General features: G+C 43.2%; 1 protein-coding gene across 4 annotated transcripts in view; it reads left to right on the top strand.

Moving 5' to 3' along the window:
• plekhg2 (pleckstrin homology domain containing, family G (with RhoGef domain) member 2) overlaps window positions 1–13919 on the top strand; it is a 98777-nt gene that overhangs the window by 42168 nt on the left and 42690 nt on the right. For all 4 annotated transcript variants that reach the window (XM_037775031.1, XM_037775028.1, XM_037775029.1 and 1 more), the window contains one exon: window positions 12965–13031. In XM_037775031.1, coding sequence (XP_037630959.1) covers window positions 12965–13031 — 67 coding nt within the window. The remainder of the gene's footprint in view (window positions 1–12964; window positions 13032–13919) is intronic.

The raw sequence follows: 13919 nt of genomic DNA, 5'->3' as shown, positions 1-13919 counted from the left end.
CAGTGACGTAATGCATTCCTCAGCCTATTAAACTAAACCTGATTCTAACCTTAAACCTGAAACCAGGTCTGAACCCTCAAGCAGCTCTTTGAAGTCTCGACGTCGACGTTTCTAACTGGTCATCACTGATATAGAAGTACGAGACCTCACACACACTCGTTCCTCTCGTGGTTACTGTGGATCTGTGTGTGTGTGTGTTCCTCTCATATCTCATGTCTTTGTTTTAAGAGCTGAGTTATGGGCCTGGATGGATCAGGATCCCTCCTGGGAGCCGTGGTGACAGTTGAGAGTAAAAGCAGTCGTTCCTCAGAGAAAGTTATTTATGAAGCAGAAGAAGAAGGACTCCTGGGAGGAGTTAGACGTCGCTGTTTGAGCCACAAAGAACACGATGACGTGTTGTAGTCGTCCTGACAGACGGGATTTAAGGTGTTACATGTACTCTAGATAAAATGCAGAAAACTGCGCTGTAGGTTTTATGTGATAACTGAACATGTAACACAGCAGGCTGTGAGTAAACACATGTTGGCATTGTACGTTTCTGCAAACCACGGATACATTGAAACCAAAAGTCAACGTTGTCTTTACGTGTTGCGCGTAATGTAAAGAGTCAGCTAAGGGTGGTTGTTATTTATTTATGCTAGTTACGTTGTTACGGTTGTTTCGTTACGTTGTTACATTGTTACGTTGTTACGTTGTTACGTTGTTACGTTGTTATGTTACGGTTGTTACGTTACGTTGTTATGTTGTTACGTTACGTTGTTACGTTACGTTGTTACGTTACGTTGTTACGTTACGTTGTTACGTTACGTTGTTACGTTGTTACGTTGTTACGTTGTTACGTTGTTACGTTGTTACGTTGTTACGTTGTTACGTTGGATTGGACTCTTTCCCACTTTGCATTTCAACTGCTGCACAATAATTTCCCTCTGGATAAATAAAGTTTTTTCTTATCTCATTAGATTTTTGGCATTTGGAAAGACTGATATTCTGCTGTGAGACACTTGATAGATATGGACCATAATGCAGTTTTGATTGATGTTTATTGCTCCATAAATAGAAGTCAAACGTTGTATCGTGGGCTGCTTCCCTGTGTGTCAGACGTGTGGTCTGTAGAGGAAGCTGCTGTTGGAGTCAGATCATCAGTCTGAAGGTTAAAACGTGTTGAGATGACGGAGCCGTTGGTTTGAGTCGCCTGCAGCTCGTTCATATGATAGTTAACACAATTACAGCGCTGAGAGCCGTAAATCAAACACAAGTCTGAGGGATTTGTTAAACTTTTGCACTCAGGTATGTTTTCATAGCTCGATACCAACCGTGAATTATACCAGACAGCCGACAGTAGAGACTGTGATGAGGTGATTTAGTGGCTCTGCTGGGTGGTCTGCTGCTCACTGGTTTAATCTGTACAGCAGCTGTAATTAGTGTTGATTAGAACCTGTCTCTGAGAGTCCCGTCACTGTCTGCTTACTTCTGGTTCTCCTGTTTAATTGTGAAACTCTGAAATCTGCTGGATGGCTTTACAGTAGAAAAGAGGAAGAGGGCGCTGTTTGCAACGCGTTTTCACTCCAAACTCCTCAAACACCGCCGCTTGGTCAGCGGTGCTACGCTAACTATGACGCTCTACGTTTCCCTCTAGCGTCAGCTTTGGACGTGTCGGGGACGGCGTGTCAGTTTCCACTTGTTACATCCATAGTGGATTTTCAAAATAAAACTTCTGTGTGCCATCTTGTTTTTTTTCCCGTCACTATCTTGGTTTTTGGCTGTTGTTGTCCTCCTCTTTCCTTCTCATCCTCATCCTCCTCCTTGTCCTCTTCCTCTTCCTCTTCCTCTTCCTCTTCCTCTTCCTCCTCCTCATCCTTGTCCTTCTCTTCCTCTCTGTCCTCCTCCTCCTCCACATCTCTGTCCTCCTCCTCCTCCCCCTTTCTCTCCTCATCCTCCTCCTCCTCCTCCTCTCTGTCCTCCTCCTCCCCCTCTCTCTCCTCCTCCTCCTCCTCTTCCTCCTCCTCATCCTCCTCCTCGTCCTCTTCCTCTTCCTCTTCCTCTTCCTCTTCTTCTTCCTCCACCTCATCCTCGTCCTTCTCTTCCTCTTCTCTCTTCTATTCCTCCTCCTCCTCCTCTTCTCTCCTCCTCCTCTCCCTCCTCTCTCTCCTCGTCTTCCTCCTCCACTCTGTCCTCCTTCTCCTCCCCCTCTCTCTCCTTGTCTTCTTCCTCCTCTTCCTCCTCTCTCTCCTCCTCTTCCTCCTCCTCCTCCTTCTCCTCCCCCTCTCTCTCCTTGTCTTCTTCCTCCTCTTCCTCCTCTCTCTCCTCATCTTCCTCCTCATCTTCCTCCTCCTCCTCGTCTTCCTCTAGTTCAGCAGCATATCTCAGATGCCTCACCGTCAGCTGCTCTTCATCACTCTGTTAAAGAGTTGGCTGTGAGGATGAAAACCAGACCCGTCGGCCCTCGTTGTTTGGTTTGGCCCGGCTCGGCGCTCGAGGCTCTGGGGTCACGAGGGGTCACGGGGTGTCACGGGGTGGCGGGGTGGCGGGGGGTCAGGGTTAGGTTTGTGTATCTAGCAGCTAAAACCCCCGAGAGAAGACATGACATGATAACATGTGAGGGGAGTGTGAATGTTTAGTTATCCTCATAGTGACGCAGCTGAGACTCTCCCTGTGTGTGTGTTCAAGAGTTAATCTTCATACTGTAGTGTTTTATCAGCTGTTACTGTATACAAAAACAACATGTAGAACCTCCTTGTACTGTAACAGGAAGTGATGTAATATTCGGCCAATCAGGCGTCAGACTGCTCCTTCTGAACATCAGCGTCAGTTAAACTTCATAAAGAGAAAACAACACATATTTAATGTGTTTCTCTTGACGGAGCCGTCTCACCACCGTTATCTCACTGAGGTTTAATTCTTCACAGCTATGAGTGGCTCCTCTCGTTCCTGTGTTGCATTGCATTATGGGACAATTATTGTATCAACAGTACACTTCAAAATAAAAGCCTTTTTTAGTATTTAAACTTTTCCCGTGTGAACGTCCTGCAGAACAGAACAGGATTTGATCTGACACTTCTAACAACCTACTGTCACATCTTGTCCTTGAACGCACCGTTCAGGAGAACGTTTACAGTAAACTGATCCCTCTTCCTCCTCATCCTCTATCTCCTCCTCCTCGTCATCTTCCTCGTCCTCCTCGTCCTCCTTCACCTCGTCCTCCTCCTCATCCTCCTTCACCTCGTCCTCTTCCTCCTTCACCTCCTCCTTCACCTCGTCCTCCTCCTCATCCTCCTTCACCTTGTGCTCTTCCTCCTTCACCTCCTCCTTCACCTCGTCCTCCTCCTCATCCTCCTTCACCTTGTCCTCATCCTCCTTCACCTCCTCCTCCTCCTCCTTCTCCTCTCTCTCCTCCTCCTCCTCCTCCTCCTCATCCTCATCCTCCTTCACCCCGTCCTCCTCCTCATCCTCCTTCACCTCGTCCTCCTCCTCATCCTCCTTCACCTCGTCCTCATCCTCCTTCACCTCCTCCTCCTCCTCCTCCTCCTCTCTCTCCTCCTACTTTCTCTCCTCCTCCTCATCCTCTTCCTCCTCCTCCTCCTTGTTCTCGTCTTCGTCCTCATCCTTTTCTTTATCCTCCTCCTCGTCCTTGTCCTCCTCCTCTTCCTCCTCCTCCTCGTCCTCCTCCTCCTCTTCCTCCTCCTTTCATAGCTATCTATGAACAGTGAATGAGAACAGCCTGAACTTCGCTGCATAGTTTCTCTGCAGTGAGTTTTCATTTTTGACTTTATGAAGTGAAACCATCGTCTGATGGATGAAGATCTAAAAACTGATTTTAGAATAATGGTGAAAATATAAACAGCTTTTAAAACCTGTTATTACTTCACGCTTTCATCGTCAGGTCTCGACAACAACAGAACTATTTTCATCCAACTCAAATTTCAAAAACTCATATTTCCTTTAGTGAAAATAGATTTTGGTAAAACATGAAACAAAAACATGATTCTGTTCTTTAACAGCTTTATTTCTGTTTTTATTCTCTTATTATCTCTCCTTTGTTCCACTTTCTTCCCACATCAAAGGAGTTTCTCTTTATGTCTCTAATTATCAGACGTCTCTACTTCTTTCTGTCCTCAGTCCTCTGTCCTCTGTCCTCTGTCCTCTGTCTGTCTCTTTACTCTCTTCATTTTTTCATATTAATCTGTTTTTATTGTGGCGTGGTCTCTCTCTCTCTCTCTCTCTGTCTGTCTGTCCATCATTGTCTCTCTACCTCTTCCCCCCCCCTCCTTTGTGGTCGCTCCATAAAAAAACAGAAAAGAAAAACACCCAGAATTCCCTCTTCCTCTCCCACAATCCCCCACTAATGATGTCCGCCGGCCACAAAATGAGGCCTGACGCCAGCGGAGAGAGAGAGAGAGAGAGAGAGAGAGAGAGAGAGAGAGAGAGAGAGAGAGAGAGAGAGAGAGAGAGAGAGAGTGTGTCCTTGTGTACAAACATATGTGTGTGTGTGTGTGTGTGTGTGTTTGTGTGATAATGAGAGACTTGATTTCAGCTGGTTAACTGAGAACGCAGCAGAGAGCGTTCTGAGGTTTAACCTCGTGTGTGATGTTTGTTGGCGACGAAACAAACCTCACATATCTACGATTTAATCTCCTGACTGTTATTTATTAGTTAGTAGACGACTCGGTTCACACTGGGACTCCTGCAGACTGGGACTAAGATCTACTGGTAGACTGGGTTCACACTGGTCCTCCTGCAGACTGGGACTAAGATCTACTGGTAGACTGGGTTCACACTGGTCCTCCTGCAGACTGGGACTAAGATCTACTGGTAGACTGGGTTCACACTGGTCCTCCTGCAGACTGGGACTAAGATCTACTGGTAGACTGGGTTCACACTGGTCCTCGCTTCGTAGTACGGAAAACCCAGCGTTAATCCTGAAGATAACTCGATAACCGCAAATCCTGCTTCGTAGTACAGAGGTCTGCACTACGAAGCAGGATTTGCAGTTATCGAGGTAACGTCAGGGTTAACTCTGGGTTTTTGGTACTACGAAGCTGGTTCACTTCTTACCGGGGTAGATCACCAAGCTGAACGGCTAACCTGCTCCGGAGCAGGTTATGTTCCAGATAAGAGATCAACTCCTATGAAAGCACCTCCTACTGACCAATCAGAGCTCAGTGCGGTGATCGTATGATAATATCACACACATGTGAAGAAGTTTAAATCATAATCCAGATTAAAAACAACACAGTTTAAACTGACAGATGCAGGAAGGACAGCGGACTTTATGTTGAGGGTGTTTACCGCTCTGATTTATATTTTTATATTTATTTATTTTTGATTTGCTCTTGAGTCTGTTTTACACCGTCAGAGAGGAGGGACACAGCTGAAAGGATGACAGACGACAGTTAATGCTTGTAGGGTAAAAAGAAGTGTAATCCATTCATCTATTATTCTCGTAAACGCTATTTATATTTAGACAAGTACACTTTACCTTTGAGTATTCCGTTAAATTAATAAATCTGTTAATTTACTCATTCACACATCCAGAGTTTTTCCTTCTGCCAGCTGTCCTTCCTGCATTTGGCAGCTTCAACTGTGTTACTGTTAGTCTGGATTAAGTGTTTAACTTCTTCGTATTTGTCTAATATAGTTTACTCTTTGTATAATGTCTGTCCGTCAGTAGTCTTGTTCGTGTCTGTGATTGGTCAGATGCTGCAAACACCTCCTCGTTCATGTGAACGCGCTCATAACGAGATTGGAAAACTCTGGGTTGATTTACTGAGTTGATAACCGGCTTCGTAGTACAGTTTAGCGAGATCTCGTTTGTTAGAGTTAGTGAAGCCAGATAACGAGAAGATACCCTGGGTATGTTGAACTCGCTTCGTAGTACAGGCCTCTGTTTGGTCCAGTTTGGTAGTTCTCTTTGGCCCTGTTGGGTCTTGTTTGGTCCAGGTTGTTTATGTTTGGCCCTGTTGGGTCTTGTTTGGTCCAAGTTGTTTATGTTTGGCCCTGTTGGGTCTTGTTTGGTCCAGGTTGTTTATGTTTGGCCCTGTTGGGTCTTGTTTGGTCCAAGTTGTTTATGTTTGGCCCTGTTGGGTCTTGTTTGGTCCAAGTTGTTTATGTTTGGCCCTGTTGGGTCTTGTTTGATCCAGGTTGTTTATGTTTGGCCCTGTTGGGTCTTGTTTGGTCCAAGTTGTTTATGTTTGGCCCTGTTGGGTCTTGTTTGATCCAGGTTGTTTATGTTTGGCCCTGTTGGGTCTTGTTTGATCCAGGTTGTTTATGTCTGGCATGTTGTTTGGGTTTGATTAGTCTTTTTGTCCTGTTTGGGCCGGTTTTATCCAGATTTTGGGTTCTGTTTGACCCTGCTGGGCCCCATTTGGTCCTGTTCTTTCTTGTTTGAGCCTGTTTGTCTCTGTTTAGTCCTGTTGTTTGGTTCTATTTTGTCCTGTTTGACCCTTTTTTCTCCAGTTTTCAGTTCTGTTTGACCCCGTTGGGCCTTGCTTGGTCCATTTTGTTCTTGTTTAGTTCAGTTGTTTAGTTCCATTTGGAACCTGTTTGGTCCTGGTTTATCCTGTTTGGTCATATTTGATTTGTGTTTGGCCTTGAGATAATAAACAAGTCTAAAATTTGAATAATTTGTTTCCTCAGTGGGAATTTAACCCTCAACCTCCAGTGTAACACTGACGGTTTCCTTTCATTTACCTCCTCCTCTCCTTTTCTCCTCTCCTTGACTCCTCTCCTCCTCTCCTCCTCTCTTTCCCTTTGTATCATCTCCTTTTCTTCTTTCCTTGACTCCTCTCCTTGTATCCTCTCCTTGTCTCCTCTCCTCTCCTCTCCAGATTCATGATCCTCTTTAAATTTCTGGATGTCCTCGTCTCTCTCACACTCGTTCATGCAGAAACATCAGTTCATGTTAGCGTCTCTCTCTCTCTCTCTCTCTCTCTCTCTCTGTCTCTCTCTGTCTCTCTCTCTCTCTGTCTGTCTCTCTCTCTCTGTCTGTCTCTCTCTCTCTGTCTCTCTCTCTCTCTCTCTCTGTCTGTCTCTCTCTCTCTGTCTGTCTCTCTCTTTCTCTGTCTCTCTCTCTCTCTGTCTGTCTCTCTCTTTCTCTGTCTCTCTCTCTCTCTGTCTGTCTCTCTCTCTCTGTCTCTCTCTCTCTCTCTCTCTCTGTGTGTTACCGTTGGTGTGATGTCATGTTAAATATATTCAGCAGTATTGAACCCAGTTAATCTTCAGTGTTTCCTCAGACATTATATTGTTCAGTGAGCTGCAGTCTTCAGAAGTTTGGCTCGTGTTTCTGCCTAGCAACAAAAAACAAAACCTCTCAGAGATAGTTCCAGAAGTTATAGATGTTGTCTTCTAACTGTTCAGAGACGTCTGTGTGTTGTCTTTGTACTGCTGCACCGTAGACGTCTTTAAATGTCCTCAACACAGTCCTGAGCAGGGAAACATTCAGTGATTAGAGATGAAGAAATGTGAAATAGCTGCCAAGTCAAACCTTTAAAGGAGACGTATGTTTCACTCCTCATGCTTTATTCTCCCAAGTAAAATAAACTAAATGTTCATGATGCAGATACGTGAAGTTGAGCTCCAACTGTTATGGAGTATTTTCATTGTAGAGTAATAATTGGCGGCTGGACTGTGACACTAAAATGAACAAATACTTGTGTTCTTGTACAAAAAGCAACCTATTGTTTATTAATATTGTTACAGGGAACAGATTAATTTACGTTAACAATTTCTCCAGCATTGACATTTATGTTTAATCTCCTCCACTTTGCAGTTTTTTAATCACATTAAAGCTACTTTCAATAAAAAAAAATGCACAGGTTTTTCACAACAAAGGCCTCCCAGCGTCTCAAACAGCATAATCCCCGTCTTCACTGGTAGACTTTTTGATTTTAAACCTCTGCAGGAGGCGTTGACTTCCATTGATGACAGTTTAAAAGTCAAAGTAGAACAGATTTGAATAACTACTGAATAAAAATTATTATTATTATGATTCATCTGTAACGTGACTCTGAGACTCATAAAATGAACTCTCCTCCATTCATTATCGCTGTAAAATGTTTGTTGTCATGACGTCGGCCTCCTGTGGATTGTGAAATATGATTGGATGTGCGTTGTGGAGGCCATATGAGATCAATTTGGCTGCAAATCCTGCCAGAAAACGTCTCACACTGTTCACGGAAAATACCGTCCTCGCTCTGTGCAATGTCTCTAAATCCTGGAGATCACTCAGCGTACCTACGAGAGATTACAACATCCTGTAAATCACAGAAGATATAAACAGACTAAAAGACTGGAAGACTGAGCTGAGCTCATGTTACTGCTTCTACCTTCTACCTTCTACCTTTACCTTCTACCTTCTACCTTACCTTCTACCTTCTACCTTTACCTTCTACCTTCTACCTTCTACCTTCTACCTTTACCTTCTACCTTCTACCTTTACCTTCTACCTTAACCTTTTACCTTCTACCTTCTACCTTACCTTCTACCTTTACCTTCTACCTTACCTTCTACCTTCTACCTTTACCTTCTACCTTCTACCTTCTACCTTCTACCTTCTACCTTCTACCTTCTACCTTTACCTTCTACCTTCTACCTTCTACCTTACCTTCTACCTTCTACCTTTACCTTCTACCTTCTACCTTCTACCTTCTACCTTACCTTCTACCTTCTACCTTTACCTTCTACCTTCTACCTTCTACCTTTACCTTCTACCTTCTACCTTTACCTTCTACCTTCTACCTTCTACCTTACCTTCTACCTTCTACCTTCTACCTTCTACCTTACCTTCTACCTTCTACCTTTACCTTCTACCTTACCTTCTACCTTCTACCTTTACCTTCTACCTTCTACCTTCTACCTTTACCTTCTACCTTCTACCTTCTACCTTCTACCTTCTACCTTTACCTTCTACCTTCTACCTTCTACCTTCTACCTTCTACCTTACCTTCTACCTTCTACCTTTACCTTCTACCTTCTACCTTACCTTCTACCTTCTACCTTTACCTTCTACCTTCTACCTTCTACCTTACCTTCTACCTTCTACCTTTACCTTCTACCTTCTACCTTTACCTTCTACCTTCTACCTTCTACCTTCTACCTTAACCTTTTACCTTCTACCTTCTACCTTACCTTCTACCTTCTACCTTTACCTTCTACCTTCTACCTTTACCTTCTACCTTCTACCTTCTACCTTCTACCTTAACCTTTTACCTTCTACCTTCTACCTTACCTTCTACCTTCTACCTTTACCTTCTACCTTCTACCTTCTACCTTCTACCTTACCTTCTACCTTCTACCTTCTACCTTCTACCTTCTACCTTTACCTTCTACCTTCTACCTTTACCTTCTACCTTCTACCTTCTACCTTCTACCTTCTACCTTCTACCTTACCTTTTACCTTCTACCTTCTACCTTACCTTCTACCTTCTACCTTACCTTCTACCTTCTACCTTTACCTTCTACCTTCTACCTTCTACCTTACCTTCTACCTTCTACCTTACCTTTTACCTTCTACCTTCTACCTTACCTTCTACCTTCTACCTTTACCTTCTACCTTCTACCTTCTACCTTACCTTCTACCTTCTACCTTTACCTTCTACCTTCTACCTTCTACCTTACCTTCTACCTTCTACCTTCTACCTTCTACCTTTTACCTTCTACCTTTTACCTTAACCTTTTACCTTCTACCTTCTACCTTCTACCTTTACCTTCTACCTTCTACCTTTACCTTCTACCTTCTACCTTCTACCTTCTACCTTCTACCTTAACCTTTTACCTTCTACCTTCTACCTTACCTTCTACCTTCTACCTTCTACCTTATACCTTTACCTTCTACCTTCTACCTTTACCTTCTACCTTCTACCTTCTACCTTCTACCTTAACCTTTTACCTTCTACCTTCTACTTTACCTTCTACCTTCTACCTTAACCTTCTACCTTCTACCTTCTACCTTACCTTCTACCTTCTACCTTCTACCTTCTACATTTACCTTCTACCTTTACCTTCTACCTTCCACCTTACCTTCTACCTTCTACCTTCTACCTCTCCGACCTCGTTTCAGAGAAAATCACTCAACATGAAACACGAGAGAAACAAGACAACGACTCTGAGCCAAACGGTTTATAAATATTAATATTCTGCTGAGTTTCTCCTGGAAGGAAACCCGATGATGAGCTGCTGCTCAATCACTCACTTTAATTTCCTTTTATTCGCTGCTCATCGAAGACTTCGAACTCACTGAGCTCATAAACCACCATGAAGACCTCCTAACGGGTCATCAAACAGACCAAATCCAGGACTGGATTCGTGTGAATTTACTCCGTTTGAGAAGTGATGAAGAAATACTGAACGACTGCTGAGATAAATACAACTTCCAACTGTCTTGCCTGGTTCCTTCTGACCCACATTGGACCACTTTGGCCTATAAGAAAGTCAAAAAAGAATTTGTTGTTTTCTGCTACAGGACAAACAGATTTGTTTCTGCTTATAGGCTACACATTGGGCCAGTTTGGTTTCAACAGGAGGGCCAAACAGGGCTAGATTGGTTTCCAAGTCAGGGCTAAACGGTATAAGACCAAACATGGCTAGTTTGGTTTCTACTTAGGCTCCAGATTGGGCCAGTTTGGTTTCAACAGGAGGGCCAAACAAGGCTACTGCTACACGGCCAAATAGGGCTAGATTGGTTTCTAAGTCAAGGCTAAATGTTACAAGACCAAACAGGGCTAGATTGGTTTCTACTTAGGCTCCAAATTGGACCAGTTTGGCTTCAATATGAGGGCCAAACAATGCTACTTTGGCTCCTACTGCAGGGACAAACGGCTAGATTGGTTTCTAAGTCAGGGCTAAATGGTACAAGACCAAAGACCAGTTACTTCGGTTTTAACTTCAGGGCCAAACAGGGCTACTTTGGCTCCTACTGTAGCGACAGATAGGGCAAGATTGGCTTCAACTTCAGGGCCAAACTGAATTAGTTTGGTGTTTAATTTGGTGCCAAAGCTGAGTAGTTTGGTTTTTACCTCAGAACCAAACAGGGATACAATGCCAAACAGGGATAGATTGGTTTCCAAGTCAGGGCTTAACAGTACAAGACCAAACAGGGCTACTTTGGTTTCAACTTTAGGTCCAAACAGGGTTAGTTTGGTTTCTAATTTGGTGCCAAAAATGGGTAGTTTGGATTTTACCTCACAACCAAACAGGGCCAGTTTGGTTTCAACAAGAGTTGAAGAGGTTCTTGGTTTGTTTTTGACACTAAAAGACTAAAAGTTTTATGAGGAAACTGATGAAAACACACGGGGGACGATTACACATGTCTGCATATCTATTTATGTGAGTGTGTGTAATGTATGAATGTGTGTGTAGTTTGTATGAATGAGTGTGGTTTGTATGAATGACATCTTGGCTGAAACTGATAGATGGATAAAAGAGAATTAAGATGGAGAGATACAGACTGATTTGTGGATATTGGTTGTATCTGGGCAGCAGCAGTATTTAAGACTTGGCAGGATGGAGGGGTGACGATGAGGATGGATTGTGGGAACGGAGGAAGAGTTTTCAGGATGAACGTCTGCCAGCTGTTTCAGTCTGCAGCTTCTGGAGTCGGCTGAGTGTCACACTGACCCTTCAGACACAGAGACTGAACTGTACAGTAACTACAACAGGAGTGTTAAATGTTTCCCATCGCTCCCAGCAACGTAGACTGGCTGTGAACCAGTTTCACTGAGACTCTCTGGGAGAATTCTGACCTGTGTGGGCTGGTTTCTATCTGTGGTTGTCAATGAGCTCCAAACAGCGATCCTGCAGGTCCTGCAAGACCCAACATGAGAAGATGCAGGCGCAGGATCCATTTACTGTAATTACTGATGCACCAATCCAACTGTTTCTCCCTCGATACCAAAACTCTGAGTATCTGCTGATACAGTATCTGAAAGCAGCGCTCTTACTGTATTTAGATCAGATTAATGTGAGGTAACATGAGGCTAGAGATTGATGTGGCACTAAAAACTGAAGGGAACTGAAAGAATAACTCAAACTCTACACGGATACATCAGACCGGCACATACAGGTACTTCGCAAAAAGTCAAGGCCACGCATAAAAAAATCGAAATATTTTTTGGGACATTTTTTGGATATTTTTTCACCTTTTTCTCGAAAAAGTTTTCAATAATCTTTTCACATATTTAACTAATATTTTTTGTCTGTTCTTCTAATATGTTTTTGGATGTTTTCCAGATTTTTTTGGTGATATATTTTTCTCACATTTTTCGAATTTTTGCACAATTTTCTTTCACATATTTTACTAATATGTTTTGGATAATTGTCTAATATTTTTTGGCTGTTCTTCTAATATGTTTTTGGATGCTATCCAGATTTTTTGGTCGTATATTTTCTAAATGTTTTGGGATATTTATTGGAAATTTTGCACAATTTCTTTTTCACATATTTTAATAATATGTTTGGGATAATTATATAATATTTTTTGGCTGTTCTTCTAATATATTTTTGGATGTTTCAACTTCTTCTGTTTACTCTGTTACCGTCTATGAAGGACACGGGATTGTTTTCCCCCAAAAGGGGGCGTGGCCATTAGAGCCTCCTCTGGATGAATTGCTGGTCTGATGAATGATGCTCAAACAAGCAGGCTGCGGTGGCGATAAAGTCTACGTCAACGATACGTCAGAAAGTAGAAGAACATTCTGCGTAGTGAGATCATTTGACACTAATTCTTCACTTGTAAGCGAAGCAACAAATGGGCATGCACGAGTTGATGACGTCAGTCAGAGTTTTGAGAAATCTGCACCTATTAAGACGTAGAAAAATCTCTGTTTCAGTGACCTAGAGCTCTGTTTGTGTGTGCACGTGTTCATCTATCACATGTAACGTCCAGGTGTGTTCATACCTCTGACCGTGTAGTTTTTCACCATTAAAACGTCAGAGACGACTGACTGTAACTCGTCTGTCTGTGTGTCCTCAGTGACCTCCTGGAGGATCTAGAGAGGAGTTCTCACGCTGCCGACATCGCCGAGTGCTTCGTCGAAAGGGTGAGTACACTAAAGCTGCGTGCGTGCGTGCGTGCGTGCGTGCGTGCGTTCGTGCGTGCGTGCGGCTGTTAGTTGACAGGAAACAGGACACACTGAACCCAAACACCCAGTAAACCACCAGTAGAACTGGACCCTCCATTCACGGCAGCACACAAACCAACCAAACCAACACCCAATGAATACATGTTGTGTGTATACACATTATCTACCTTCAATGCACGAGGCTTTTCATGGTAGCCCATCTACCGTGCACACCGCTGTTATTTTGCCAGAAGAATTAAATATTCAGATAAAGGCTGTGATATGTGTAAATAATGAAAATAATTATTATAGCAAGATTTGTTATCTATACCAATATTATAAATTCTGTAAAATACCACATTAAGACACCAAGACCTTCTGATGTCTTAATGACCTTCTGCAAGAAATGGCATTTTTCTGCGATTAGATGGTGAGCACTTCTATTGTGTAAACTGCTCAGAAACCCCCTTATTGTCAATCTATAGCTAGGAAAGCCATCCACCCTCTGAATGCTCTAGGTCTCTAGTTTGATCCATCCATCCTCTGAATGCTCTAGGTCTCTAGTCTGATCCATCCATCCTCTGAATGCTCTAGGTCTCTAGTTTGATCCATCCATCCTCTGAATGCTCTAGGTCTCTAGTCTGATCCATCCATCCTCTGAATGCTCTAGGTCTCTAGTTTGATCCATCCATCCTCTGAATGCTCTAGGTCTCTAGTCTGATCCATCCATCCTCTGAATGCTCTAGGTCTCTAGTTTGATCCATCCATCCTCTGAATGCTCTAGGTCTCTAGTCTGATCCATCCATCCTCTGAATGCTCTAGGTCTCTAGTTTGATCCATCCATCCTCTGAATGCTCTAGGTCTCTA

This window comes from Sebastes umbrosus, chromosome 7, assembly GCF_015220745.1.
Source record: "Sebastes umbrosus isolate fSebUmb1 chromosome 7, fSebUmb1.pri, whole genome shotgun sequence".
Taxonomy (NCBI): Eukaryota; Metazoa; Chordata; class Actinopteri; order Perciformes; family Sebastidae; genus Sebastes; species Sebastes umbrosus.
This window is presented reverse-complemented; position numbering and strand designations above follow the sequence as displayed.